This window comes from Palaemon carinicauda, chromosome 28 (assembly GCF_036898095.1).
Source record: "Palaemon carinicauda isolate YSFRI2023 chromosome 28, ASM3689809v2, whole genome shotgun sequence".
Lineage (NCBI taxonomy): Eukaryota > Metazoa > Arthropoda > Malacostraca > Decapoda > Palaemonidae > Palaemon > Palaemon carinicauda.
This window is the reverse complement of record NC_090752.1, coordinates 75,776,427-75,802,078: the sequence shown is the minus strand read 5'-3', so window position 1 is coordinate 75,802,078 and position 25,652 is coordinate 75,776,427. Positions and strand designations below refer to the sequence as shown.

General features: G+C 40.0%; 1 protein-coding gene across 2 annotated transcripts in view; it reads left to right on the top strand.

Annotated features, from left to right (window-relative positions):
* The window catches only part of LOC137621668 (uncharacterized), a 19,757-nt gene extending 4,852 nt beyond the window's left edge, over positions 1–14,905 (top strand). For both annotated transcript variants that reach the window (XM_068352168.1, XM_068352169.1), the window contains exons 3-6: positions 2,087–2,234; positions 9,324–9,509; positions 13,143–13,269; positions 14,104–14,905. In XM_068352168.1, coding sequence (XP_068208269.1) covers positions 2,087–2,234; positions 9,324–9,509; positions 13,143–13,269; positions 14,104–14,394 — 752 coding nt within the window. In that variant the 3' untranslated portion in view covers positions 14,395–14,905. The remainder of the gene's footprint in view (positions 1–2,086; positions 2,235–9,323; positions 9,510–13,142; positions 13,270–14,103) is intronic.
* Positions 14,906–25,652: the final 10,747 nt, after the last annotated feature.

The window sequence follows — 25,652 nt, the reverse complement described above, 5'->3', positions numbered from 1 at the left end:
CAAATTTTAAAGATACTGCATTAGAGATCATAGTTCCCAAATATTTAAATGATTCCACCTCATTAATCCTTTCTCCTTCCAATGATATTTCATCTTCCATTGCATATTCTGTTCTCATCATCTCTGTCTTTCTTCTATTTATCTTGAGCACAACCTCATGTGATATTTCATTCTGGTAAACAAGCTTAGGAAGTCTTGTGGTGTTCTGCTAATAAGGACAGCGTCATGAGCATAGTCTAAGTCGGCTAATTTCCTTTTACCAATCCAGTCCAGTCTTTCTCCACCATCCCCAAGTGTTCTACGCATTATAAAATCCATGAGGAGTATAAACAACATAAGTGACAACACATTCCCATGGAGTACTCCACTGTTCACTGGATATTCATCTGATAGGACTCCACTAATCTTTGCACTTGCTACGCTCATAAACAGAATTAATCAAATTTACACATTTTAAGAGGAACTCCGTAATAACACAGGACTTTCCACAAAATTGGCCGGTGCCCACTATCAAAGGCTTTTACATCGTCCACAAATGCCATCAAAGGTGGATTTCTATATTCTATACATTAATTGTTCATCTGTCAGCTTTTCATCAATCTTTGTCTCTAGTTTATTCAGAATGAGCATGCTATATATTTTCATACTATATATATATATATATATATATATATATATATATATATATATATATATATATATATATATATATATCCTTTTTGAGTGGGAATAACATAACGTGTTGAAAGGGTTTGTGTATCACCATGATCAGCAAATCTGTGCGAGACATGGGCACCCATACTAGCTTGGTTTGGTTTACTGTGAATGGTCCAGATTAAAGACTCCCACCATCACCCATCCGCAGTGACCAGCGTGATGATGAAAATTGGCCAAACCCGTTATGTCCGAGTCCTTTGTCTTGTAGTGGACTACAAACAACTACATTTTGTTGCGTATATATATATATACATATATATATATACATACATACATATATATATATATATATATATATATATATATATATATATATATATATATATATATATATATATATACACGTGTGTGTAATTGTACATTAGGTTTTATCATTATTATTATGATTATTGTTATTGTTATAATCGCCCGTTTTTATCTTAAATAATGACTATGAAGAACGATAACGTTATTTAAAAATTAGGATTAGACAATTTTTTCGTGTAATATATCTTCATATTATTTGTAAAAATCTCCTTAAAACTGTTAAGCTTTACGTGGACTATTTTCCTTATTACTAGGAATAAAATTAAATCAATTATTATTATTATTATTATTATTATTATTATTATTATTATTATTATTATTATTAAAGCTTGATTAGAAAAAAAATGTATCCTTCATAATTTCCAAACTGGTAAAATAAATAAAATTAAATCAATTATTGTTATTATCATTATCATTATAATAATAATATTATTATTATTATTATTATTATTATTATTATTATTATTATTATTAAAGCTTAGATAAAAAAAAAATATTCTAAACTTCATAATAGGTAAAATAAACAAATCAACAAAGTTAATCAGTACATAGGTATATTAAAAAGATAATATTTTGGATATTTAACACCAAGTGACTCGGGTATTAGTTTGATGCTTAATCATTTCAGTATTCTTTTCATAAGTAACCTTTTCCACTAAATTACATTATAATAAAGGGATCGAAGCTATAACAGACTTGTAATAGAAAGGACTGGTAGTCGAAAGTATACTAATTTAAAATTAATGTATTTATGTATATTTATGTATGTATATATGATTATATATTTTTATATATGTATGTGTATACATACATATATATATATATATATATATATATATATATATATATATATATATATCTGTGTATATATATATATATATATATATATATATATATACACATTATATAAATTTTGGGTTCCTTCCCTGACAGAGATAAACATTAAATCATGTACCGTGTGACCAGTTAACTACCCTATTGTAGCAAAGATAGAGAATGGCATTTATCCATATATTTACAGAGCTGGTAAAACTCACAACTGTGCATTTCGTTTCATCCTCAGTATCAAACGCCAGTGAAGAAATTGGTCCAAAATTAGGTAACTGGATTGATAACGTGATTGCAGAACGTTTAAATAAGTCACTGACGAATTATACCAATCTTCATATCCCTGCCCTCCCTACGTTATCTTACAACGATGGAAATATAAGGTAAGTTATGGTCAAACGTAAGAATGTTCTTATTGGTAGTGATCACCCAAGTTTTTCTATCAATCTTAAACAGCTGTACCAACCGTGTTTCACACAATTGTACATAATTCCTTTTGTATATATTATGCTTGTATCTTCGCTCTTCCCTCGCACTAAAATGAACATGAAAATTCATGTCTGGTTTTTCCTCTGTGATATTGTCTGTCTTGTGAACTTGTCATGTCCTGTTGCCTTGAGGTTTTGTATATAAGGAGAGTGTTCCACAATAATATAACTCAGTCGTTTCCAATCTGCCTTTGAGTTCACACCCTTACTCGGCGCCGTCACATTGGTGACCCCGGAGTGACACTCGCTCCCACTGCCTTCCACCCCCACCTCCCTCGCCCCTCCATCGTTGGTACTATGACGGAGACTACATCAATTGGCGCCGCGGCCACCCCATTGAAACTTTCACCGTTCGCCACCGGAGAGGCGTTTGCTTGGTTTCAACGCGCTGAAGTCCACTTTCGTATCAGGGGCGTGACTCGCTCAACCACCAAAGCGGATTATGTTCTCGCGGCGATACCCGAGGACACCTTCCCAGAAATATCCGACTGGCTTTGTGAACAAGGAGACACCCCAATAGCGTATGACGCCCTCAAATCATACCTTCTGCAGCAGTACTCGCCGTCGCCAGCCGCCCGTATAGCAAAGCTTTTTCAGCTCTCGCAACAACCGTTGGGGGACCAAAGGGCTTCGCTTGCCCTCAGGGAAATGACCAGTATCGCTCGCCTTCAACCTGCCGCAGACGGCTCTCCTCGTGTGGTGAACCTACTCCATGCCCTTTGGATACGCCGTTTACCTGAACCTGTACGCGCTGCCATACCCGATGTCGATAGTTTACCCATAAAGGACTTGATGACCAAAGCCAACGCCCTTATGGACAGCCACTTCAAGACCTCCATCAACGCCTCCACCCCTGACGACGAGGATGCCTATTCAACGTCAACCGAAGCTGACATGAATGCCGTAGGACATACACGCCTACCCCGTGACGTGCCGAAGTGGTGACACAGCCGCCCACCACCCACCAATCGCTCGCGCCCCAACGAACGACTTCTACAGCCACTTACTACCTCCCATCCGCCGCAGTTTTGCTACTACCACTTCAGATTCGGGGCAACCGCAAAGAAATGTGCCAAAGATTGTCAGTGGCCAAAAAACGTGTAAGCAGGCCATCGCTTGTGGCGGTGGCCTCCCATGTTTCTAATCTATTCTTTTTACAGGATGCAGGAACGGGCGTGCGATTTTTGGTAAACACGGGGGCTTGTCGTTCTCTTTTGCCAAGGAAACTCTTCAAGGCACAACGTAGTCTGTCTACATCTGCCGACGTCCGCTTGGTAGCTGCCAACGGATCTACGATACCCACCTACGGTTACGAGAACCTCACATTATCGTTCGGAAACGGTAAATTCAATTGGAAGTTTCTCGTTGCTGACGTCACAATGCCAATCCTCGGTGCGGATTTCCTCTCTCATTTCCACCTTCTGGTCGATGTCGCCCACCGACGATTGGTCAACGCAGACTCGTACTTGTCGACACCTCTTCAACCCGCCCCCTCTAACCTCGCTCTCCACATCAGCGCACCCACGGATGCCTACGCCCCACCTCCTCACGTCGTACCCGGAAGTTTTCCGTCCAGAACTTCGCCAAACGCCCACGGTTCCTGCCAAGCACGGTATTTATCACCATATCAAGACGACGGGACCCCCAGTCTTCGCAAAATTCAGACGTCTGGCACCGGAACGATTGGCAGCCGCCAAACAGACGTTCGCCGAAATGGAGAAAATGGGCCTTTGCCAAAAGGCCTCCAGCCCATGGTCGTCACCCTTACACATCGTTCTGAAGAAAGACGGCTCCCTCCGTCCGTGCGGGGATTACAGGCGCCTGAACATGCAAACAGAACCGGATCACTACCCCCTCCCAAACATTGCCGATGTAACCTCCTACCTGCACAAAGCGAAGGTTTTCTCTACGCTCGACCTCTTGAAGGGGTATTATCAGGTGCCTATGAACCCAGAAGACATCCCCAAGACCGCCATCACCACTCCGTTTGGCACATACACCTTCAATTACTCCTGTTTTGGCCTTCGTAATGCTGGGGCAACGTTTCAACGTCTCATGGATGGCATCTTAGGGGACCTCCCTTTCTGTGTATGTTATGTGGACGACATACTTGTGTTCTCCTCCTCAAAAGAGGAACACCTCCGTCACCTGCACATCGTGCTCGACCGCCTGCAACAAAACGGCCTTGTAGTCCAGTACGACAAGTGTACCTTTGGCGCCAACGAAGTGTCGTTCTTAGGGCACCGCATCACTCCTGAAGGAGTCCATCCCCTCCCTTAGAAGGTAGCAGCCGTTCAGAATTTCCCCACGCCCTCGACCGTCAAAGCTCTGCAGGAATTCTTGGGCATGATCAACTATTATCACCGTTTTCTGCCAGCCATTGCCGCCACTCTTGCTCCCCTCTACGCCTCCCTTAAGGGCAAGCCAAAGGACCTGAAGTGGGGTCCACTTCAAGAAGCAGCCTTCTGCAATGCAAAGAAGGCCCTATCAACTGCTGCGGCTCTCACTTTTCCTATCCCACACGCCCCTCTCCTTCTCTCCACCGATGCCAGCGACGTCGCTATTGGTGCAGTACTCGAGCAGGTGGTCAAAGGCTCGCCCCGCCCATTGGCCTTCTTCAGCAGAAAACTGTCCAAGGCAGAATCGGGTTATTCTACCTTCGATCGAGAATTGCTGGCAGTGCACTTGGCTGTCCGTCACTTTCGCCATTTCTTAGAAGGTACGCCCTTCGTCATTCGCACAGACCACATGCCTCTGGTGCACGCCTTCACTCGACAGTCTGACGCCTGGTCCGCCCGTCAACGCCGACATCTCTCCGCCGTGGCTGAATACAATTGCACCCTCCAATACGTCCCTGGGAAAATGAATCCCGTTGCCGATGCCTTGTCAAGAAACACGTTGGCTGCCGTTCAACTGGGATTGGATTACAACGCCCTGGCTGAAGCCCAACGACAGGATCCAGAGTATCAAGCTTGTAGGACATCCTGCACGTCCCTCCGTTGGGAGGATTTTCCCCTCGAAGACTCCAACACCACCCTCCTCTGTGACGTCAGTACTGGTAGACCGCGACCTTGGATTCCTGCTCCCATGCGCCGACAGGTGTTTGATCTCATCCACGGCCTTTCACATCCCTCGTGCCGTTCTACTGCACAGCTGCTGAAGGCAAAGTTCATTTGGCACGGCATTTCTAAGAATGCTAAGGATTGGGTCCGTGCCTGTACTTCTTGCCAAACTTCCAAAGTACATCGACACACGGATTCAGGAGTGGGCACCTTTCCTCAACCTCAGCGTCGTTTCGCACACATTCACGTCGACGTTGTAGGCCCCCTACCCACATCACAAGGACATCGTTACCTGTTTACCGTCATCGACCGCTCCACTCGTTGGCCTGAAGCCATTCCCATGGAAACTGCAACGTCCGCCTCATGTACATCTGACTTACTCTCTGGATGGATTTCAAGATTCGGTATCCCTGAGCATATTACTTCTGACAGGGGAACCACTTTCACTTCTCAATTATGGACGTGATTAGCGAATCTCCTGGGCATCACCCTACATCAGACAACGGCCTACAACCCCACTGCCAATGGAATGGTTGAACATTTTCATCGCACCCTCAAAGCAGCTTTGATGTCCCGCTGCAAGGATTGCAACTGGTTTACTCAGCTTCCCTGGGTCCTCCTTGGACTAAGGACCACTCCTAAAGACGCCCTCGACGTCTCGGCAGCCGAAATGGTGTATGGCGACCCGTTGGTCGTCCCTGCCGAATTTTTTCCTTCTACAACCTCCTCCGACGATCTCCAGCGCATACGTCACGTCGTGGGAAAATTTACTCCGTGCCGCCAGACTTACAAGCCCCCAGCGAAGCATCACATACCAACGGACTTGCACTCTGCAACGCACGTCTTCCTGCGCAACGACACCAGCAAGCCACCACTAACGCCCCCTTACACGGGCCCTTTCCTTGTGATCCGACGCAGTCCGAAAGCATTCCTCCTAAACATTCGGGGCAAAGAAGACTGGGTCTCCATTGATCGTCTAAAACCTGCTTATCTTCTACCAGATGACCCGCCTACAGTTCGCCTCTCTAGATCAGGGCGCCCTATTTAACATGTACAGTATGTCATTTTTAAGGGGGCAGCCATGTACCAACCGTGTTTCACACAATTGTACATAATTCCTTTTGTATATATTATGCTTGTATCTTCGCTCTTCCCTCGCACTAAAATGAACATGAAAATTCATGTCTGGTTTTTCCTCTGTGATATTGTCTGTCTTGTGAACTTGTCATGTCCTGTTGCCTTGAGGTTTTGTATATAAGGAGAGTGTTCCACAATAATATAACTCAGTCGTTTCCAATCTGCCTTTGAGTTCACACCCTTACTCGGCGCCGTCACACAGCTTTTGTTCTTTCTTCATTTCTCAGTACCGGCGGGTCATTAACGTCAGAATATCTTGTTATTGTCCCATCAATATATGAGCCCGTATTAATGCTTTCAAATAAGCTTAATTTGACGTATGAGATTTAATATCTTTCTCAGCTGTCTCAACAATGCATTGGTTTCGGTTCCATTTTTCTTCCTGCATGTGCCTGCGTATGAGTTCCAGAATCTCAATGATGACACAAAATTAATAAAAAGCACATGTACGCCTTCACTGCTAAGTACCCTAGAACGCGTTTTGATATTATATTTTACTACTGTATAATGTATTTTGATATACTTTACTACTGTAGAATGCATTTTAATGTTACAGTTTACTACTGTAGAATGCATTTTGATATTATACTTTACTACTGTAGAATGCATTTTAATATTATACTTTACTATTGTAGAATGCCTTTTGATATTATACTTTACTACTGTAGAATGCATTTTGATATTATACTTTACTACTGTAGAATGCATTTTAATATAATACTTTACTACTGTAGAATGCATTTTAATATTATACTTCACTACTGTAGAATGCGTTTTAATATTATACTTTACTAGTGTAGAATGCGTTTTGATATACTTCACTACTTTAGAATTCGTTTTAATATCATATTTTACTACTGTAGAATGTGTTTTAATATTATACTTTACTACTGTAGAATACGTTTTAATATTATACTTTACTGCTGTAGAATGCATTTTGATATTATACTTTACTAGTGTAGAATGCGTTTCAATATTATACTTTACTACTATAGAATACGTTTTAATATTATACTTTACTACTGTAGAATGCATTTTAATATTATACTTTACTAGTGTAGAATGCATTTTGATATACTTTACTACTTTAGAATGCGTTTTAATATTATACTTCACTACTGTAGAATGCGTTTTAATATTATACTTTACTACTGTAGAATACGTTTTAACATTATACTTTACTACTGTAGAATGCGTTTTAATCTTATACTTTACAACTGTAGAATACATTTTAATATCATACTTTACTACTGTAGAATGCGTTTCAATATTATTCTTTACTACTGTAGAATACGTTTTAATATTATACTTTACTACTGTAGAATGCATTTTGATATTATACTTTACTAGTGTAGAATGCGTTTCAATATTATACTTTACTACTGTAGAATACGTTTTAATATTATACTTTACTACTGCAGAATGCATTTTAATATCATACTTTACTACCGTAGCATGCATTTTGATATACTTTATTACTGTAGAATACATTTCAATATTATACTTTACTACTATCGAATGTGTTTCAATATTATACTTTACTACTGTAGAATGCGTTTTAATATTATACTTTACTACCGTAGAATGTGTTTTGATTTTATACATTACTACTGTAGAATGCGTTTCAATATTATACTTCACTACTGTAGAATGCATTTTGATATTATACTTTACTACTGTAGAATACGTTTTAATATTATACTTCATTACTTAAGAATGTGTTTTAATATTATACATTACTACTGTAGAATGTGTATTAATTTTATACTTTCCTATTGAAGAATGCGTTTTAATATTATACTTTACTACTGTAGAATATGTTTTAATGTTATACTTTACTACTGTAGAATATGTTTTAATGTTATACTTTACTACTGTAGAATGAGTTTTAATATTATACTTTACTACTGTAGACTGTGTATTAATATTACACTTTCCTATTGAAGAATGCGTTTTAATATTATACAGTACTTCACTGTAGACTGCATTTAAAACAGATCTCTAAATAGACATAATCTTGTAAATTTGTTGAAATTTGTTCAGATATTGACCAAAGCAAAATTTCCAAATTTTTCATAACTTTTCGAACTCTTCTTGATAGATATGCTACATTGCGTGTAACTGGGCGAATTAATTTTCTAAATTTTGGCCAAAAGGAACAGTTAAATTCTTTGAATTACTAAAGAACATTAATGTAACAGTTAAAGTAAACCTGTGATCTGTATGTGTCAATTCACACTCAACCCGTGAATAGCGTGACAAAATATTAGCAATATTTCTAAAGATAGATCAAAACCTCTCTCTCTCCCTCTCTCTCTCTCTCTCACACACACACATGTTATAAAATGAATTGAATGGCAATCATAATATCCATAATGTTCTAACGCTTTAGCAATTTTCTATTTTAATTCTAATTCCTCTATCGATCAGTCTCGAGAAATTCATTCACATGACGCGAGAGTAAAACTCTTTGAAGACTAATCACAATTATTTCTGTTCTTGTTTTTTTTTTTCAGGTTTTTATAGTTATTATATGAAAGATGTATTTTAGTGTTGCTACTGTTCCTAAACTGTTAAATTTTAAATGCTCATTGCTTCTCTTATAGTTTATTTATTTCCTTATTTCCTTCCCTCACTGTTTTTCCAACTAGGGTTGTAGCTTAGCTAATAATAATAATAATAATAATAATAATAATAATAATAATAATAATAATAATAATAATAATAATAATAATAATATAACATGTCTTACATAACATTAATGTCCATTTGTGTTTCTTCACAGTGTTTCCCTTTCCCTGGCGGATATTGCACTGAAAGGTCTTCTAGATTTTAATGTCACTGGTTCTAAAGTATCATCCAAGGGCACCGAGACCAACGTGATATTTAACAGAGTTTATTTGGACGTGGGCCACTATAGCTCAGGAGGACATCTTCTCAACTTACCTTTCGCTGGAGAGGGGCCTTTGCTGTAAGTCTACCCCGAGTCTCTCTCTCTCTCTCTCTCTCTCTCTCTCTCTTTTATATATATATATATATATATATATATATATATATATATATAATCATCATCATCATCATCAGTCCATTGTAGGACAAAGGCCTCAAACACGTTCTTCTACTCCAGTGTGGTTATGGTCTTTGTATGGTGGTCTGTACAAGCAAATTTTTCTTAGTTCTTCAATCCATCTTCTCTTCCTTCCCCTGCTTCGTTTGCAATCTCTGGGGAACCATTCTCTTGTTCTTAACATTCATCTATTATCTGCCATTCTCATTATGTGTCTTACCCATGTCCATTTTTTTTTTTTTTACGTTACTAGAATATCCTCTGCTTTAGTTGCCTCTCGTATCCATGTTGTCCTTTTTTCTTTCTCTTATTGTTATTCCTATCATTATTCTTTCCATAGCTCTTTGAATTGTAACTAGTATATGTTCGAAGGCTTTAGTAAAGCTCCAAGTTTCTGATGCATAACTTTCTTTTTAAAGAAAGTGGAATTCTACATTTCATAATCTCATTTTGTTTACCAAATCCTCTCCATCCCACGCTTTTACTTTTTAAAGGATATATATATATATATATATATATATATATATATATATATATATATATATATATATATATATATATATATATATGATATTCACAAAAAGCATCCAACCCGTAAAGGACATTATGACTCTGGGTCTCAGGATGTCCATTATAAGGCTGCTGTTAGCAGCAGAACCTATCCACAATGGCTGCCTTCGCAGTTATCTGTTAACCACCAGATAGATAATTGGCTGCTTATGTCAACAAAGTAAAATTCATATGTTATAGTACTTCCCAAAGCCCAGATACTGAACTGTGGCCTTTCTCTGTTGGGGCGGACTTCATAACCACTGGCAATGTCTGTTTCAGAGACCTAGCCAGCGTGAGTAAAGTTCTACAACGCTGAGTCTGAGCGCTTATTGAAAAGATGATGTCAATTTAGGAAGTTGATAGTTTCAAAGGAAGTACACTCACTATCGACTTATAGTACAAAGATGTATCAGATGAAAACAAATTAACTACAGTAGAGGAGAGCTTGTCTCTTTGTAGTTCAAAATGCGAGTGTGAATATGTAGCTATAAAATTTATACCAGCAGGGTCTCTCATGATAAGAGGCTTATGGGGTTTTAGAGCAGTTTAGTAAATTTCGTAGATACAAATTATTGCTTTCTTGTCTGTAATATTTCACGCCTATAACTGTCTTACCTAGTTTGATCTTAAATGATTTGGTTATGGCAATAAACTTAGCACCATATTCAAACTTGGTCTATATTTTTCAGTTTTAATAGTTGAAAATGCATTGACACCAATCCGACACAAAGCTAACAGCTATGATATTCCTATGAAAAAGAAATCTTTATTTATAATTTGCTTAATCATAATTATGTAATGGCATCAATTGCGTACTTTTGTACCAAAGAGGCCAACCCTATGATTCCACGGGGATTTTAATACAATTATTGTTAAACAAATATTTTCACACCTGCATTTTAATTAGTTATTTGATCTCGTAATACATTGATATCCTTACGCCCTTTAAAGCACTGTGTGGCTAGACCTATGTTACCCCTTGAAGGAAAGATAGACTATCTTGCCTCCAAGGGCTACCCCAGTGCTTGATTTTTAGGCCTAAATCTCATAGAACCTGTTTAATTCCCTTGTTCTTCCTTTGCCTTGCTTTCTTTGCGATTGTGATAGAAATTACATCATTATGTTTCCCGTCCTATTGACTTTTGCAGTAATGAAAATTAACAATGAAGAGGATTCTTTTTGAAAGTGAATCAACCCCACAAAAATATTGTCATAAAATTTTATCTATCCCCCAAAATAGCTCTGCTTTTAAATGTTATCTTGTTAAATGTTAACTTTGCCACAAAAAGGTTTCTCTTGTGAAATGTTATCCATCCCAGGAATAAAAGGTTCTCTTGTGAAATATATATCATCATCAACAGCCGTTACTAGTCCACTGCAGAACAAAGGCCTCAGACTTGTTCTTCCACACTTGGCTGTTTGCAGTCTTTTTATGCCAGTCCACACCCGCAAACTTTCTTAGTTCGTCAATCCATCGTCTTCTCTTCCCCTGCTTCTTTTGCAATCTCTAAGCACCCATTTATTCTTAATGTCCATCTATTATCAGTCATTCTCATTATATGTCCTGACCACGGCCATTGCTTTTATTACAAGTTGTTAGAATATCCTCTACCTCAGTTTGCTCTTGTATCCATGTTGCTCTTTTTCTGTCTCTTGGTGTTATTCTTTCTATAGCTCTTCGAGTTGTAACTAGCTTATGTTCTAAGGGGTTGGGTTAGGCTTCAAGTTTCTGATGCACAAGTTAAAACTGGTAGGTCCATTAGATTAAATGCTTTTCTTTTTTAGAGAAAGTGGCATTTTAATTTTCATAATCTCATTTTGATTAAAACATCCTCTCCATCCCATGCTTGTCCTTCTTTTAATTTCGGTCTCGTGTCCTGGGGAAACACTTACTGTCCTAAGTTTGTATATTCATTAACAATCTCTAAAGGTTCGTCCATAAACTTTATTGGTTTTCTCTGTTTTTTCGTTGAACAATATCTTTGATTTACTCATATTCATTTTCAGTCCTACAGTTCTGCTTTCTCTATTCAAATCCTCTATCATCTTTAGTAATTTAACCCATGATTCATTAAACACAACGATGTCATCTGCATTTCTTAAGTTGTTTGGTATTCCCCATTAATATCAATTCCTACGTTTCCCCAATCTAAACTCCTGAAAACTTCTAGGCATGATGTGAATAATTTAGGAGATATGGGGTCATGTGATCTCCCTGTCCAACTCTCATCTCAATCGTCATTATCTTTTGTAGTTTTAGGATTGCTGTACTTCCTGTATAGATATCTTCAAGTGTTCTAACATAAAGTTTCATAAATATTTAGTGTATGTTGTTGTAATAAAACGTTCTGGTTAGACAGCGAATAGTATTTTTTTTTTTAGCTTATGAGCGCTGTGGTTTTTGGTCTGCTTAATTCATTTTTCTTTCAGATAAGAATTTGATACTGTTTAGTTGTTGGATGTTAGTCATACTTGAAAATATTTCGTTTATATTTGTTTTATTATTCTAATTTTTTTAAACATTTGGGTTTTATCTGGACAGGTGTTGATTAGATTTTTTTCTTGCAACTGCTACGATGGGCTAAAACTTGCTGCTCATCATTCTCGGCGGTGCCACGTTTACAACAATGCTTGTCTGTCTTTAATCCAAGAACACTTGATACATTCGAAGAAGTGGCAATACGTTGAAGAAAATATATTTACACCTAACAGATTACCCCCCTTACCCTTTGGAATAGATGAAGTTTTATAAGAAAATATAATAACATCTCTAACCTACTTCAAAACTCAACTCTTTATAGCTAGACTTTATAGTTTAACTGACTCATAATTCAAAACCAAAATTTAATTACGTGTGAACGGGAGATACTTCCAGATTTTTCCTTCTAACAAATCTGTAACATGTATTGTTTCTAATTTATGTTTTTGGTAGGTGACAATTTTTTTAATTTGTTTACGGAATTTTACATTTTTTCCGGCAAACAGGGTTGCAATCCACAAGTTAAAAATCCACGCTTTTCTGACAAAGGCCGTCGTTAAAAATGGCGGATTCTGTGTTGAAGAAAACTCGGCCCTCCCATTCTCGTTGGACTTAGATCAGCGACGATTGGAGGTGAGTGAGAAAAGGTTCTTTAGGAAATAATTTGTACACATCTTTCATTTGGTCGTGCACTTATTAAGTATTATACCGTACTTTGTTAGTATTGTTTCTTATGTATAATGTTGAAGCTAGCTAGACGGCCGCCATATCAGCAAGAGCAGTGTCAACATGAAACTGGCTTAATCTTAAACAACAATGACAGGTTCGTTTATTTCGTACACTGATTACCAATTTCATGGTGATGTACTAAGAGTAAATGTCAGTTGGTGATTTTAGTTAATGTTTCCTATTAAATACATCTTATTATTTCTTTATCTATGCTAGTACCTTCATTTGCATGTCTTTGAAGTCGTGACATTGATCTTCGTAGTTTTATTGGTTTTATTGTTAATTCAAAGATTATGTTCATTGTCTGCAAGGACTCTAGATCTAGTAATCATGCAAATAAAAGAAAACTTAAGTGACTGAGTATTCTTTGGCATCTTTTTTGTTAAGCATTATAATGAGAAAGTAGCTAAGAATCATTTTGAAGAGGGATAAATCATAGCTATACAGGTAGCTGTATGACAGTAATAGCAACAGTATTATGTATTAGTTGTGGTAGTAGTGGTACCCAATTTCAAGAACAGTCAAGGATGAAATTCCAAAGGATTAATTCTGACTAGATGTTATTATAGTAGTATAGTAGCTGTATGTATGAATGAAATGCCAAGGATATAGACGGCTTTAAGTAAACTTGATATTATAGCAACTATCATTGTCTTATTTAATTATCTATCTGCCTTATGTACGAAGTAAATAGATAACAGATTCTAATGATGGATGTTAAATCTTTCCACTTTACAGGTCAAGTTTTCTAATATGAATCCTGGAGCTGACCAGGGACAACTCATCAATATAGTCCTGTCTTCATTCGGTCCTGATATAATTGATTACTTGAATATCCTGCTGAATGGCAAGGACAAGGAGGTGGCACACAGGATTGTCTTAGATATTGTCAACACAGCTCTCTGTCCTGACTGGGTCAGCAACAATCCTTTGGATAACGAAGAGGAAATGACCGAATACGTAACCACCATCTACCGGCACTTTGTCGAAGCTCTGAAAGTGCCTGATCAAGGATTTGGTATCTGGTGATAGAACAGTGCTAGGTCTTGAAGTTTGCATGCCAGTACTTGTGCATGAATAGGTGGTGAAGATATTGTGTTGTGTATACTGTAGATTTTTGTGATTTATCGAACTTATAAAGGATAGTTTCTATCTTATAGGTGTATAGATTTTAATTTAGTGGCTTCGTGAGAGATACGACACAAAATAGAACTTCTGAGTACAGAGTAGCAAGAGTATTAGCTTTATTTCTTTGCCAACACGTTTCATAAACTTGCGAAGGTAACACAAAGATGATTTATAGTTAGGCACACTTTTTTAACAAAAGGGGGTAACCATATTTAAATGAACAGAACTAAAGTGTAAGCATGAATTAAAAAAAAAAAAAGTAATAAATTCCTAAGTATAATCAAGGGATGTCTTAATTTTCTGTTGATTGTAAAGGCTTTACACCACTCTTTATTCATTATTTTGATCCCTGCTCTATGTCATTAATGTTCGTTATACAAGAATTTTTATGCAATAAAATCTATTTGCTCAAGATTTTCTGTTATTTATCATGACATTTGGACAAATTTGCAAAATCAAGAGATGCCATGACGTTACTTTGAAAGAGAGAGAGAGAGAGAGAGAGAGAGAGAGAGAGAGAGAGAGAGAGAGAGAGAGAGAGAGAGAGCCAGCCAGCCTTTCTGAACGCCTGGCACTGTACGAGAGAGAGAGAGAGAGAGAGAGAGAGAGCCAGCCAGCCTTTCTGAACGCCTGGCACTGTACGAGAGAGAGAGAGAGAGAGAGAGAGAGAGAGAGAGAGAGAGAGAGAGAGAGAGAGAGAGAGAGAGCCTTTCTGAAAGCCAGGCACTGTGCTGTAGAAATGAACTAAGGCTCTCTATTGTATAGTGTGGTTTTGACCGGTTTTTTAGCCTTTTATATTATCTGTTTCCGGTTCTTTTCTTCACATTGCCGTCTAACTTCTCCTAAGTTTTACCTTGGTGCTGAATTACCCAACACCCCCTAGTGTTGCGCTAGGTGACCCAAATTCCATTAATCAGTCAGTAATCCTAGCCTAGACTCTCTCTCTCTCTCTCTCTCTCTCTCTCTCTCTCTCTCTCTCTCTCTCTCTCTCTCTCTCTCTCTCTCTCTGGGATTATCATAACGTCGTATCATATACTGTTCATATTAAAAAAAAAATATCTCTATCGTAAATATGTCTTGTAAAATGATTGGACTGAGCGGAATAGATTTATTTTTCTTAATCGGAAATCCATTTTTGAAAAATAATCTCATGTAAAATTTAGTCTTTCTGGATAAAAAAATAGAATGAATGGTTTTATAGGTCGTATCAACTCAGGAATACGAAAAAAGCACAAAATTTCCTTGCTATATCAGACCTGAAGGAAATGCAAAGACAAATTTTTTCAGTAGACCATGCAAGACAAACCGGTCATGCAGGAATTGGCTTGATTGGACCATGATCCAGTCTCATCCTGGATTGGACAAGCGGAACAGCAGAGTAGTTCGGAACATGGAAAATGGCAGAACTGTAGTTAATGCAGAATTAAATACACAATAACATACAAAAGAAATCACGGTTGTTTGTACAAAGCGTAAGACATAAAATGAAGAGGGAATGACTAACAAGTGTCTCATTGAATTTTTTTTTCTTTTTAAATGTAGCAGAAATTTCGTGATACAGTCTGATATTGAATACTGTGGAATAAATCTAATGGAAATACACAAAATATTTTTTCATTGTACACAAATAGAATATGAAGGAATTAAAATGTTATGAGGATTTTAAATTAAAGATTACATGAAAGAAAAAAAATCAGAATTTAGGCAGAACGTACAGAAATAACTTTTGGACTACGAAATTTAAATTGGTGAATTATTCAACGATGGTTGAAACTGGGCAACGTGGGGCTTCTAAAATTACCAATGTCGACGTGTTTGGTGGTTAAGTAATGAAAAGAAGTTCTCGTACTGAATGTCTTATATTTCTTGCTGTGTTCTCGAAAAGCGGAAATATGTTTTCCACTGAAAGAGCAAGAGGTACGATGACTAGGAACGTTGTGGTAATCAATTCCCACTGTGATCATACGTGCAGATCATCCTATATAGGTTCCTAGATTACCACTGGGACACGTAAATTGATATGCTAAGCCAGAACTGAAAACTTTTGGAACATACTTTCCAGGTTGAAAGGACTTTTTTAAGATAAACATTAGATATACACCTGAGTACAGTATTATCTTATGCATCAGAAACTTGGATCCTTACTAAAACCTCAGAACATAAGCTAGATACAACTCAAAGAGCTATGGAAAGAACACTAAGAGACAGAAAAAGAGCAACATGGATACGAGAGCAAACTAAAGTAGAGGATATTCTAACAACGTGTAAGAGAAAGACATGGACGTGGCTAGGACATACAGCGAGAATATAAAAAAACACAAATTATTTTGTATATATATATATATATATATATATATATATATATATATATATATATATATATATATATATATATATATATATAAGCTTTAACCACATTTATTACACATAACCAATATCAAAGATGTTTGCAATGACACGAATAGTAAGGTACCATTTTTGGGGCTATGACTTTTGGACTAAAATACAAGCTCTAGTCTAGACAATCATCAACGAACTAACAAATTTTAGTACCATCTTCCAACACTTCACTGAAGGTTTGTTATTAGTTTTTTTTTTCTTTTTTTTCGCAAGGCCTACACATTTCACTAAAAACCAACAGTGAGTAAGAAGACACATTCATACATTGGCTTTGTATATCATGTATCCATCAGCAAACAATTACTGTATATATCCATGCTTTTTCCATGAGAGAGAGAGAGAGAGAGAGAGAGAGAGAGAGAGAGAGAGAGAGAGAGAGAGAGAGAGAGAGAGAGAGAGAGAGAGAGAGTGTGTGTGTGTGTAAAGCAGCAGCAGGATAATTTATGATATATATACCCTACACTGTGAAATCTAGTTAGGGCTACAGAGGAAAAACTAGTTACACGATTCGCTGAACTTGCTTATCATCTATTCAAACATTGCAAATTTAAGCTATGACCTTATTTCTCTTGGGGCGCAATTAGACTCCCCTACCAGGAAAATATCATGTCAAATAAAGTATTGTATAACTGACAAGGACATATTGTTTCAAAAGCTATGTGAAAATATAAACAATTAGATTTATTCAGGTTCTTTCGACTAGTATTCCTATAGATCCGTTAACACTTATAGAAAACTGGGCAATTGTAAAATGAAAACCAGCATCTCCAATATATATATATATATATATATATATATATATATATATATATATATATATATATATATATATATATATATATATATATATATATAGTGTGTGTGTGTGTGTATGTGTGTGCGATTGTAATTAAGATTCGTAATTTCAAGTAAAAACTCATTTTTTTATTTACTCTTCGGTAATGATAAAAACAGATAAAAAACATAATCGCTAATAAGAGATCCAGACTGCAGCTCTGTGAATCATTAATTATATGATGAACAGTTGGTAAATTGTGAGGAGCAGCTGTTAGGAAAAATTTTAATATAGATAAAGATCAAATTTATTTTCGCATTTCGGTGGTCATGCAGTTAAATCGACCTGTGTATTTTTGAACAGTGTGAAAATTAAAGGGTTACGTTTTCAGTTTACAAAGAGAACGCTTTGAAAAAAAACTTTCTTTGTTTGCGTCGTAAAAATGCTTTGATGTGTAATGTCGAATTCAAATATTCCAAAGAAAGGCCACAATCTTTTAAACTATTATGCCTACAAAACGGAGAATTAATGGTTTAGACGTAACAATGCGTTTTAACCTGGTGAAAAGTCAAAATATGAATTACAAACTATATCATATATATAACTGCGGAAATTTTCAGTCTTTTTGTTTTGGAAAAATCTTTACAAAACCAAGCAACTTTTCACCCTGTTTTGTCTTTTGATTACCTTCCCCTTAATAATTTTATCAATATGTTCATATAATTCTTTGGTGAAGTAATGCATTTTTCCATTAGTAATTATATGTTATATTTTCATTTACAACTCCTAATGGATAAGTTATCAATATTTTACGCCAAATGTAACTAGTTAGCATTGTTACTGATAGATGGTGCTATTTGGTTCCCAAGGACGCTAAGGACAACCGAAAACTGACTGCCTTGTTTCTGCTTCCTTGCGATAACAGTCACGCCTTACCTTTCGATTGGCTTATAGTAACTGTTTCTGACCATTTGTGCACTGATAATGGTTGTTGTTGGATCCCTAAGGTAGGAGTATAACTTTTTTGATTTCTTTGAATTTGTATAGTGGTTACATAAGATGTTATAAGGTAATGGTGTTAATAAAGCGGAGAACTTTTATAATATTCAAATTTACGGGCTGCAAGTATGCAAGAGCCCGTGTGTGGCCCACTGAAACGACTATAATTTCAAGTGATACAGTATTGTTGGTTCCGTTAAGTTTTCTAATTAAAAGTTAAAGGTCTACTGTCGCCAAAGGTGGGTTGTAAGACGAAAAATTATTACTCTCCCGACGCTCCTCAACACTTGTGAAACGGCAGACTGAGTCTGATTAATTTTGGTCAGGTTTTGGGGGGCTTGCTTAGGTTAATTCGCATCCCATTATGGCCCCTAAAATTCTAATTTTTCATCGAGAATGTTTCAATTGTTCATATTTGGTTATTAAAATACTTTTGATTACTAGTGAAACTGAAATTCCCCATAAGAAATTGACGATGGCTGGCTAGTTTGGTACTTTATTTTAATAAGGGCTGGGGCATAACGTTCGTATCGGTCGATAAAAATGCGAATCTCTCTCTCTCTCTCTCTCTCTCTGGTCTTGTATGACTTAATCATTGGTAGTTTTAACCCATTTAACGAATTAGGGGCTTCCAAATATTTATGCACAAGTTTCCGGGTGTTCAACAGCCATGTTTTTTCCACCATTTCTTTCAGTTTGAGATAAACCATCCTCACAATCACATTGATGTCTCCGAAGGAAATTAAGGGAAGCACATCAATCTATTTCGAAATTTAGTGTAACTTCATCTGTCTGCAGTTAATTAGGATGGAAACTTTCTCAGTTCAGTGTATAGCTATTGTTACCCATGTGAAAGTCTTTAATTTCTAGCCAAATACATAAACCATATATTTTCCTACTCCTTATCTTGTGTTTTATGCATTTATTACTATGATTATTGGGGCAAACCACCCGTTCATGAGTTTTTGGACCCCCTTATTAAAGACAATTATGGGGGGACCCCAGTGGGAAACCGGTGCTTTTGGGGTGGGGAAATATAACGGATTTTGAGCGAAGCGAAAAATCTATTTTTGGGTGAGATAGCCATGGCGTCCTGATGGAAGGTTCCTTTTTGGTAGCTTCCTTGGGTATATAACTACTAAATATTCCCAGAGAATTTAACCACAGGTTATCACAGAATTCTAACTTCTGGAGCGAGTATCCTAAAGGTTTCCTTTTAAGACATCGTATATCAACGGGGGACGCATGTATTAACGCGCCACATAGCTATCTACACCCCACATAGAGTTAACACTTCGATGTGTAGGGGCGGAGAATAGCTGGGGAGCCGTTCCACAGCTAATCTCGTTCGTGGCTACTTTTGGTACTCGAGACGTAAACAAACGGGCGCCATTGCTAAATGACGTCACGTCCGTCCTCATCCTGAAGCCAGTTGCTTGCCGATCACCATGATACAGCAGAACAGGGTGGGACCTGAAAAAAATGGACGAAGTAGCAGGGAGGGTCCATCAGGACGCCATGGCTATCTCACCCAAAAATAGATTTTTCGCTTCGCTCAAAATCCGTTTTTTGGGCTCAAGCCATGGCGTCCTGATGGAAGAATACCAGAGAATCAATGTATCGTGGTAGATTTTCCCCTTGTAGTGTAAGTGCCGAGGGCTTTGAACAGGTTAGCATAGTAATCTTAATAGAAGAACCGTGGGGAAGAGAACTTCCTGGCCCCATGGCAGTGAAGTCCCCACGGGCCATGCTGAAAATCAAAGTGGTCATCGAAGGGCTACTCACCTTGCTGGGAGAACATGAAGAACTCGGAGACAAGACTGAATGGTTGGCATTCATATAGGAACATTCTCAAGGGCAGACAAGTGGTGGTTAGGCACTGTATGTTAGTAGAGAATCGTCTGGTCTCTAAGGTATGAAGTAAGTATTCGTGTAGGAATATTACATTGCACAGGTGAGTATATAATAAGGGTTGAAACCTTAGTAATCTTCATCGAATATAAGAGAAAGGGGATAATAAAACTATGACAGTCGTGTATTTCATAGTATAAGTAGGAGCAGATTGAGACGCACAAGTAATAAAATAGAAATTTTATTTCACAATTGCAGAATATATTAATTAAATGCAATAAATATGTAAAAGTAATTTACAACAAATTATAATGTACATAGTAATGAAAGACTTGCTCTTGAATCTGAAAGAGAATTTCAAATTATTAGTGGGCACTCGTTCCAGAGGAACGTCAGTCTTTTAAAATTAAAACACATCATGCTCTAGGCATGCGGCACTCGTGTGACGACTATGACATTTCACCTGGGAGAAGAACAGTATATGAAAAACACTAAGTGTCTTTGAAATCACTACGTATCACGCGAGGGTCAACATAGGCACCCGAGGAGTTAGAGTCCCAAGTAACTCACTGTTCTATGCAGAGTTAGGTGCAGGTTTCATAACACTACTTGCGGCTACCACAAAATGTTTGACTTCATGCACTTGTTTCGCATAATGTTTGAAGAAAACACGCGAGGATTTCCAGCCTGTGAAACTCTTAAGGCTTTCAAAATCCAAACTCTGAAAGAAATTCAGAGACGATGCAACTTTTCTAGGATCGTGACCGGCGGGTGTACTGTCAGAATCCGCTCTGCGAATTAAGTAGGTGATTTTCGCTCTGTTGTTTCAGTGACAGGTCGCTGCCCGAGGTTTCTCCTTTGAAGAGTTGGCCTCCACCAAAGTCCGAAGTTCTACGAAGATAGACCTTGAGGCTCTCTACTGGACATAGAGGCATCTTCTTTCAGGGGGCATATTCTCCAAGGGCCCCATCTTTTGGTGGGTAATTCGTTTTTGGCGAGAAACGTCGGATCCGGGAAGAGGGTAAGGTCACCTGAATCTGTAAACAGATTGTGGCCCTCGTCCCTTGATAATGCCACTATTTTGCTGACTCGGGCTCCTGAGGCAAGAGCAAAAAGAAAAATAACTTTTTGAGTCAGATCCTTGAGAGGGCACGAATCATTGTCCAAGTTGGAGGCAAAATGGAGCACCTTGTCCAGAGACCAGGAGATTGGTTTTGGTGGGGGTGCTGGGCGTAGACGAGCGCATGCTTTCGGCAGTTTATTGAAGATGACGTTGGACAGATCAATCTGGAAGGCATACATCAGTGGTCTAGTCAAGGCCGATTTGCAAGTAGAAATCGTGTTGGCTGCCAAGCCCTGTCCATGAAGGTGAATAAAGAAGGACATGCAAAAATCGATGGTGATTTCCGTAGGATTTTTTGCCTTGACGAATGAGACCCATTTTCTCTAGGATGATTTGTATTGCCGTCGTGTGGATTCGGTCTTGTATTCCTCGAGGAAGTCTAGACTTTCCTTCGAGATCCCAAACCTTTTCTTCGCGGCTAGGGAGAGAAAATTATGAGATGAAGGTCCCTGACTTTCGATGATGAAGCGAAGACAGTCGACTTCTGTACTTGCTGGGAGAGAACTGGGCCCGGGAGAGGGATCAGCGTGGGCTGCAGCTCCAGGACCAGGGGGTACCAGTTGCTCTGGGGCCACTTGGGAGCCACTAGGGCCGCTGTCCCTTTGAAGGTTCTCAGCTTGGAGAGGATTTTCAGCAGAAGCTTGGTGGGAGGGAACAGGTAGATCTTGGACCATCTGTTCCAGTCCAGTGACATGGCGTCCACTGCTTCTGCCTTGGGGTCCTCGTACGGGGCCACATATCGAGGAAGTTGATTGTTGTCGCTCGTTGCGAAGAGATCGATCTGAAGTTCTGGGACTTGGTGAGAGATGAAGGAGAATGATCTTGCGTCTAGAGACCATTCCGACTCTATCGAGCTTGTCCGGGATAGAGCGTCCGCCGTCACGTTGCGGAATCCTTGTAGGTGAACTGCAGACAGGTGCCATTTCTTCTTCTCTGCCAGACGGAAGATTGGAAGAAGCACCTGATTTATCTGGGGCGATCTTGAGCCTTGGCGATTGAGACATCGAACTACCACCAAGTTGTCTAGGGTTAGACGAATATGGATCGAGGGAGGCGGGGAGAGTTTCTTCAGAGTTAGAAGGACCGCCATGGCCTCCAAGATGTTGATGTGAAACGTCTTGAATAGGGGAGACCATGTGCCTTGAACCTGTTTTTGGTGGGAGTGACCTCCCCAACCCTCCAGCGAGGCGTCCGTTTGGATGTTGAGTGATGGAGGTGGGTGTTGAAGAGGGATGGACCTTTTCAGGGCCTTTGCTTCCGACCACGGCTTGAGGAGCAGCCGAAGTCTGTTTGGGAGCCATCTCTTGATGTCTCTTCGAGCGATGGATGCGGAACGTCTCCAGACTCCCGCGGCATCCTTTAGCTGTGCACGTAGCACTGGGTTTGTCACTGAGGCGAACTATAGAGAGCCTAGAACTCGTTCCTGCTGACGTCTTGAGATCCGTTTGGATTTCAGCAGTTGCTTGACAGACCATGCTATTTCCTTCCTTTTCTTCTGGGGGATGGAAAGGCGGTGTGACAGAAGGTTCCACTGGATTCCTAACTTCTGAGCTGGAGAGAGGCGAGATTTCTTCGCGTTTATCTTGAATCCCAGGTGTTCTAGGAACTGGGTGACTTTGTTGCAGGATTTTAAACAATCCTCGGGCGATGGAGCCCAGACTAGCCAGTCGTCGAGGTAGGCCATCGCCTGGACGTCTCGGAGGCGCAGCTGTTGAACGATGGCATCCGCCAGCTATGTGAAGATCCGAGGGGCCACGTTGAGGCCGAAGGGCATGGCCCTGAAGGCGTAGCTTTTCCTTTGGAGTCGAAATCCTAGGTAGGAGGAAGCGTGGTGGTTCATTGGAACGTGCCAATAGGCATCCGCCAGGTTTATGGAGACCGTGTAGGAACCTTGAGGCAGAAGGGTCCTTATCTGTTGAAGAGTCAGCATCTTGAACTTGTTGTTCGCTATGAACTTGTTGAGGGGGGATAAGTCTAGAATGACTCTGAGCTTGTCGGAGTCCTTCTTGGGGACGCAAAACAGTCTCCCTTGGAACCTGGTTGACTTTACCCTCCTTATCACCTTCTTGTTCAAGAGATCTAGGACATATTCTTCCAGAAGGGGGGTTGATTGTTGGAAGAATCACTGGAAGGTTGGGGGTGGTTGAGTCCAACTCCAGCCTAGACCCTTCTTGACGATGCTGTGTGCCCAGGGATCGAAGGTCCAACGATCCTGGAATTGGCGGAGTCTTCCTCCCACCGGAAGCACTTCATTGCTTCTGGTGTCCCGAGGGTTTACTGCCTCGGCCGCTAGCTCCCCTTCCTCCGCTGCCTCTGGAGGGACGGCGAGATGCGTCTCTGCCTGCACCTCTGCTTGAGCCTCTACCTTTGGGACGAAAGGTAGTCGTCTGTTGCTCGAAAGCAGGGGTGAAAACCGGTGACTGGGACAAGACCGGTTGGGAGACCAGCTGAAAGGTCTGCTGTGGCTGAGCAGCCACTTGGGGAGTAGCGGGTCCCGGAAACTGCCGTCTCTGTTGACGTTGCTGGGGTTTTTGCTTGGAGGATTTCCTCTTAGGTTGACGGCCGTCGTCCTGAGAGGATTTCCTCTTCTTCGACATGCCCCACTTGTGGAGAAGGTTCCTGTTCTCCGTGATCTCTTTCACAAGATCAGAGGGAAAGAGGTGCTTACCCCAGATGTTGGAGGAAATCAGCCTCCGGGGTTCGTGTCTCACTGTGGCACTTGAGAACACGAATTCACGACAGGCTCTCCGAGCCTTCATGAAGCTGTACAGGTCCTTAACTACCGTCGCCAAATGCGTTTTGGCGAGCACCATGTAGTGGTCGGGGACTCTAGTGTCACCGGCCATGACGTCAAGCTGTACCTGGAGGGACATGGATGCGGCGAGCCTTTCCTTCGTGTCTTGTTCCCGACGAAGGAGATGGTCATTAAGTTTCGGGAGGTCTTCGTTAAACTGACGTCCAGCAACGTCAGGATCTAGTTTCCCCACCACGAAAGTATGCTGGATATCTTTCCAGTGTCGAACATCGGGGGGAGTAACCAGGGAGAAGGGTCTGCACTCCTCCAGTGCAGGGCAAGGTTTCCCTTCTTCCACTGCCTTGTGTACCGCAGCGAAGGCCTTTTCCATGAAGGGGAGGATCGCATCATCTGGTGCGACGTAGGTAGGGTGCTTCTTGCTCAGCGCTGGAAGCTTTGAGCAGGTAAAACCCCTACTTTTAAAAGCGTTGGCCAGCATAGCCTGGGCCTTCGGGAGATCGAACACTATCACCTCCTTAGGTTCGGTCTCTTCTTTAGAGGCAGGTTCGGATCGAAGCCGGACGTAACAGTCCGGATAAGCCTCAAAACTCGGGAAGAACTCCACTTCTTCCAGGGCAACCGAGCCGACCTTCTCACTGACGGGTTGGCGTGCGAGCATGCCGGGAGGTCCTTAACCGAAATCCTTTTCGGCTCCTTGGAACTTCCCATGGTCCTGATGTATTCGTGTGTTTCACGGAGTTTCTTGTCCATAAGAGCTTCGAGCATACGGAACATCTCCTGGGCGCTGGTTGGGATGGGGTCCGGGGTGGCGGAGGTAGACGGGAGTGATACTTCCGTCGGTGTAGGAGTTGGGGCGGTGGTGGAAGGCAGAGCGACCTCTTGCTCCGACTCGACGTATTCCACTCGGTCTTCCTCATAGTCCAATTCTTCGGCCATGAGGTTCCTCTCCGTTGTCTCCGACACCTCCGACATACGCTCCGCATTGTCGGTATCCAGGCGACACTCGTGCATGGACTGGGCCATGACAACATCGGGTTCCACCGTGATCTGGACGGTGGGGATCTGATCCTTGGGGACCACAGAGTCTGGGGATGCCTTTGGGAACAGTAAGGCCCTCAAGTCTTCAGTGGCAAGGTATGGTCCAGTGGCGTTCTTCTGGAAGCCACGCACCCATTTGCGTAGCTTCTCTCGAGAAGCGTCCCTAACCTCCGCTGAGGGAGGGTTATTGAACGCCTCGACCAGGCGGTCCTGGCAGA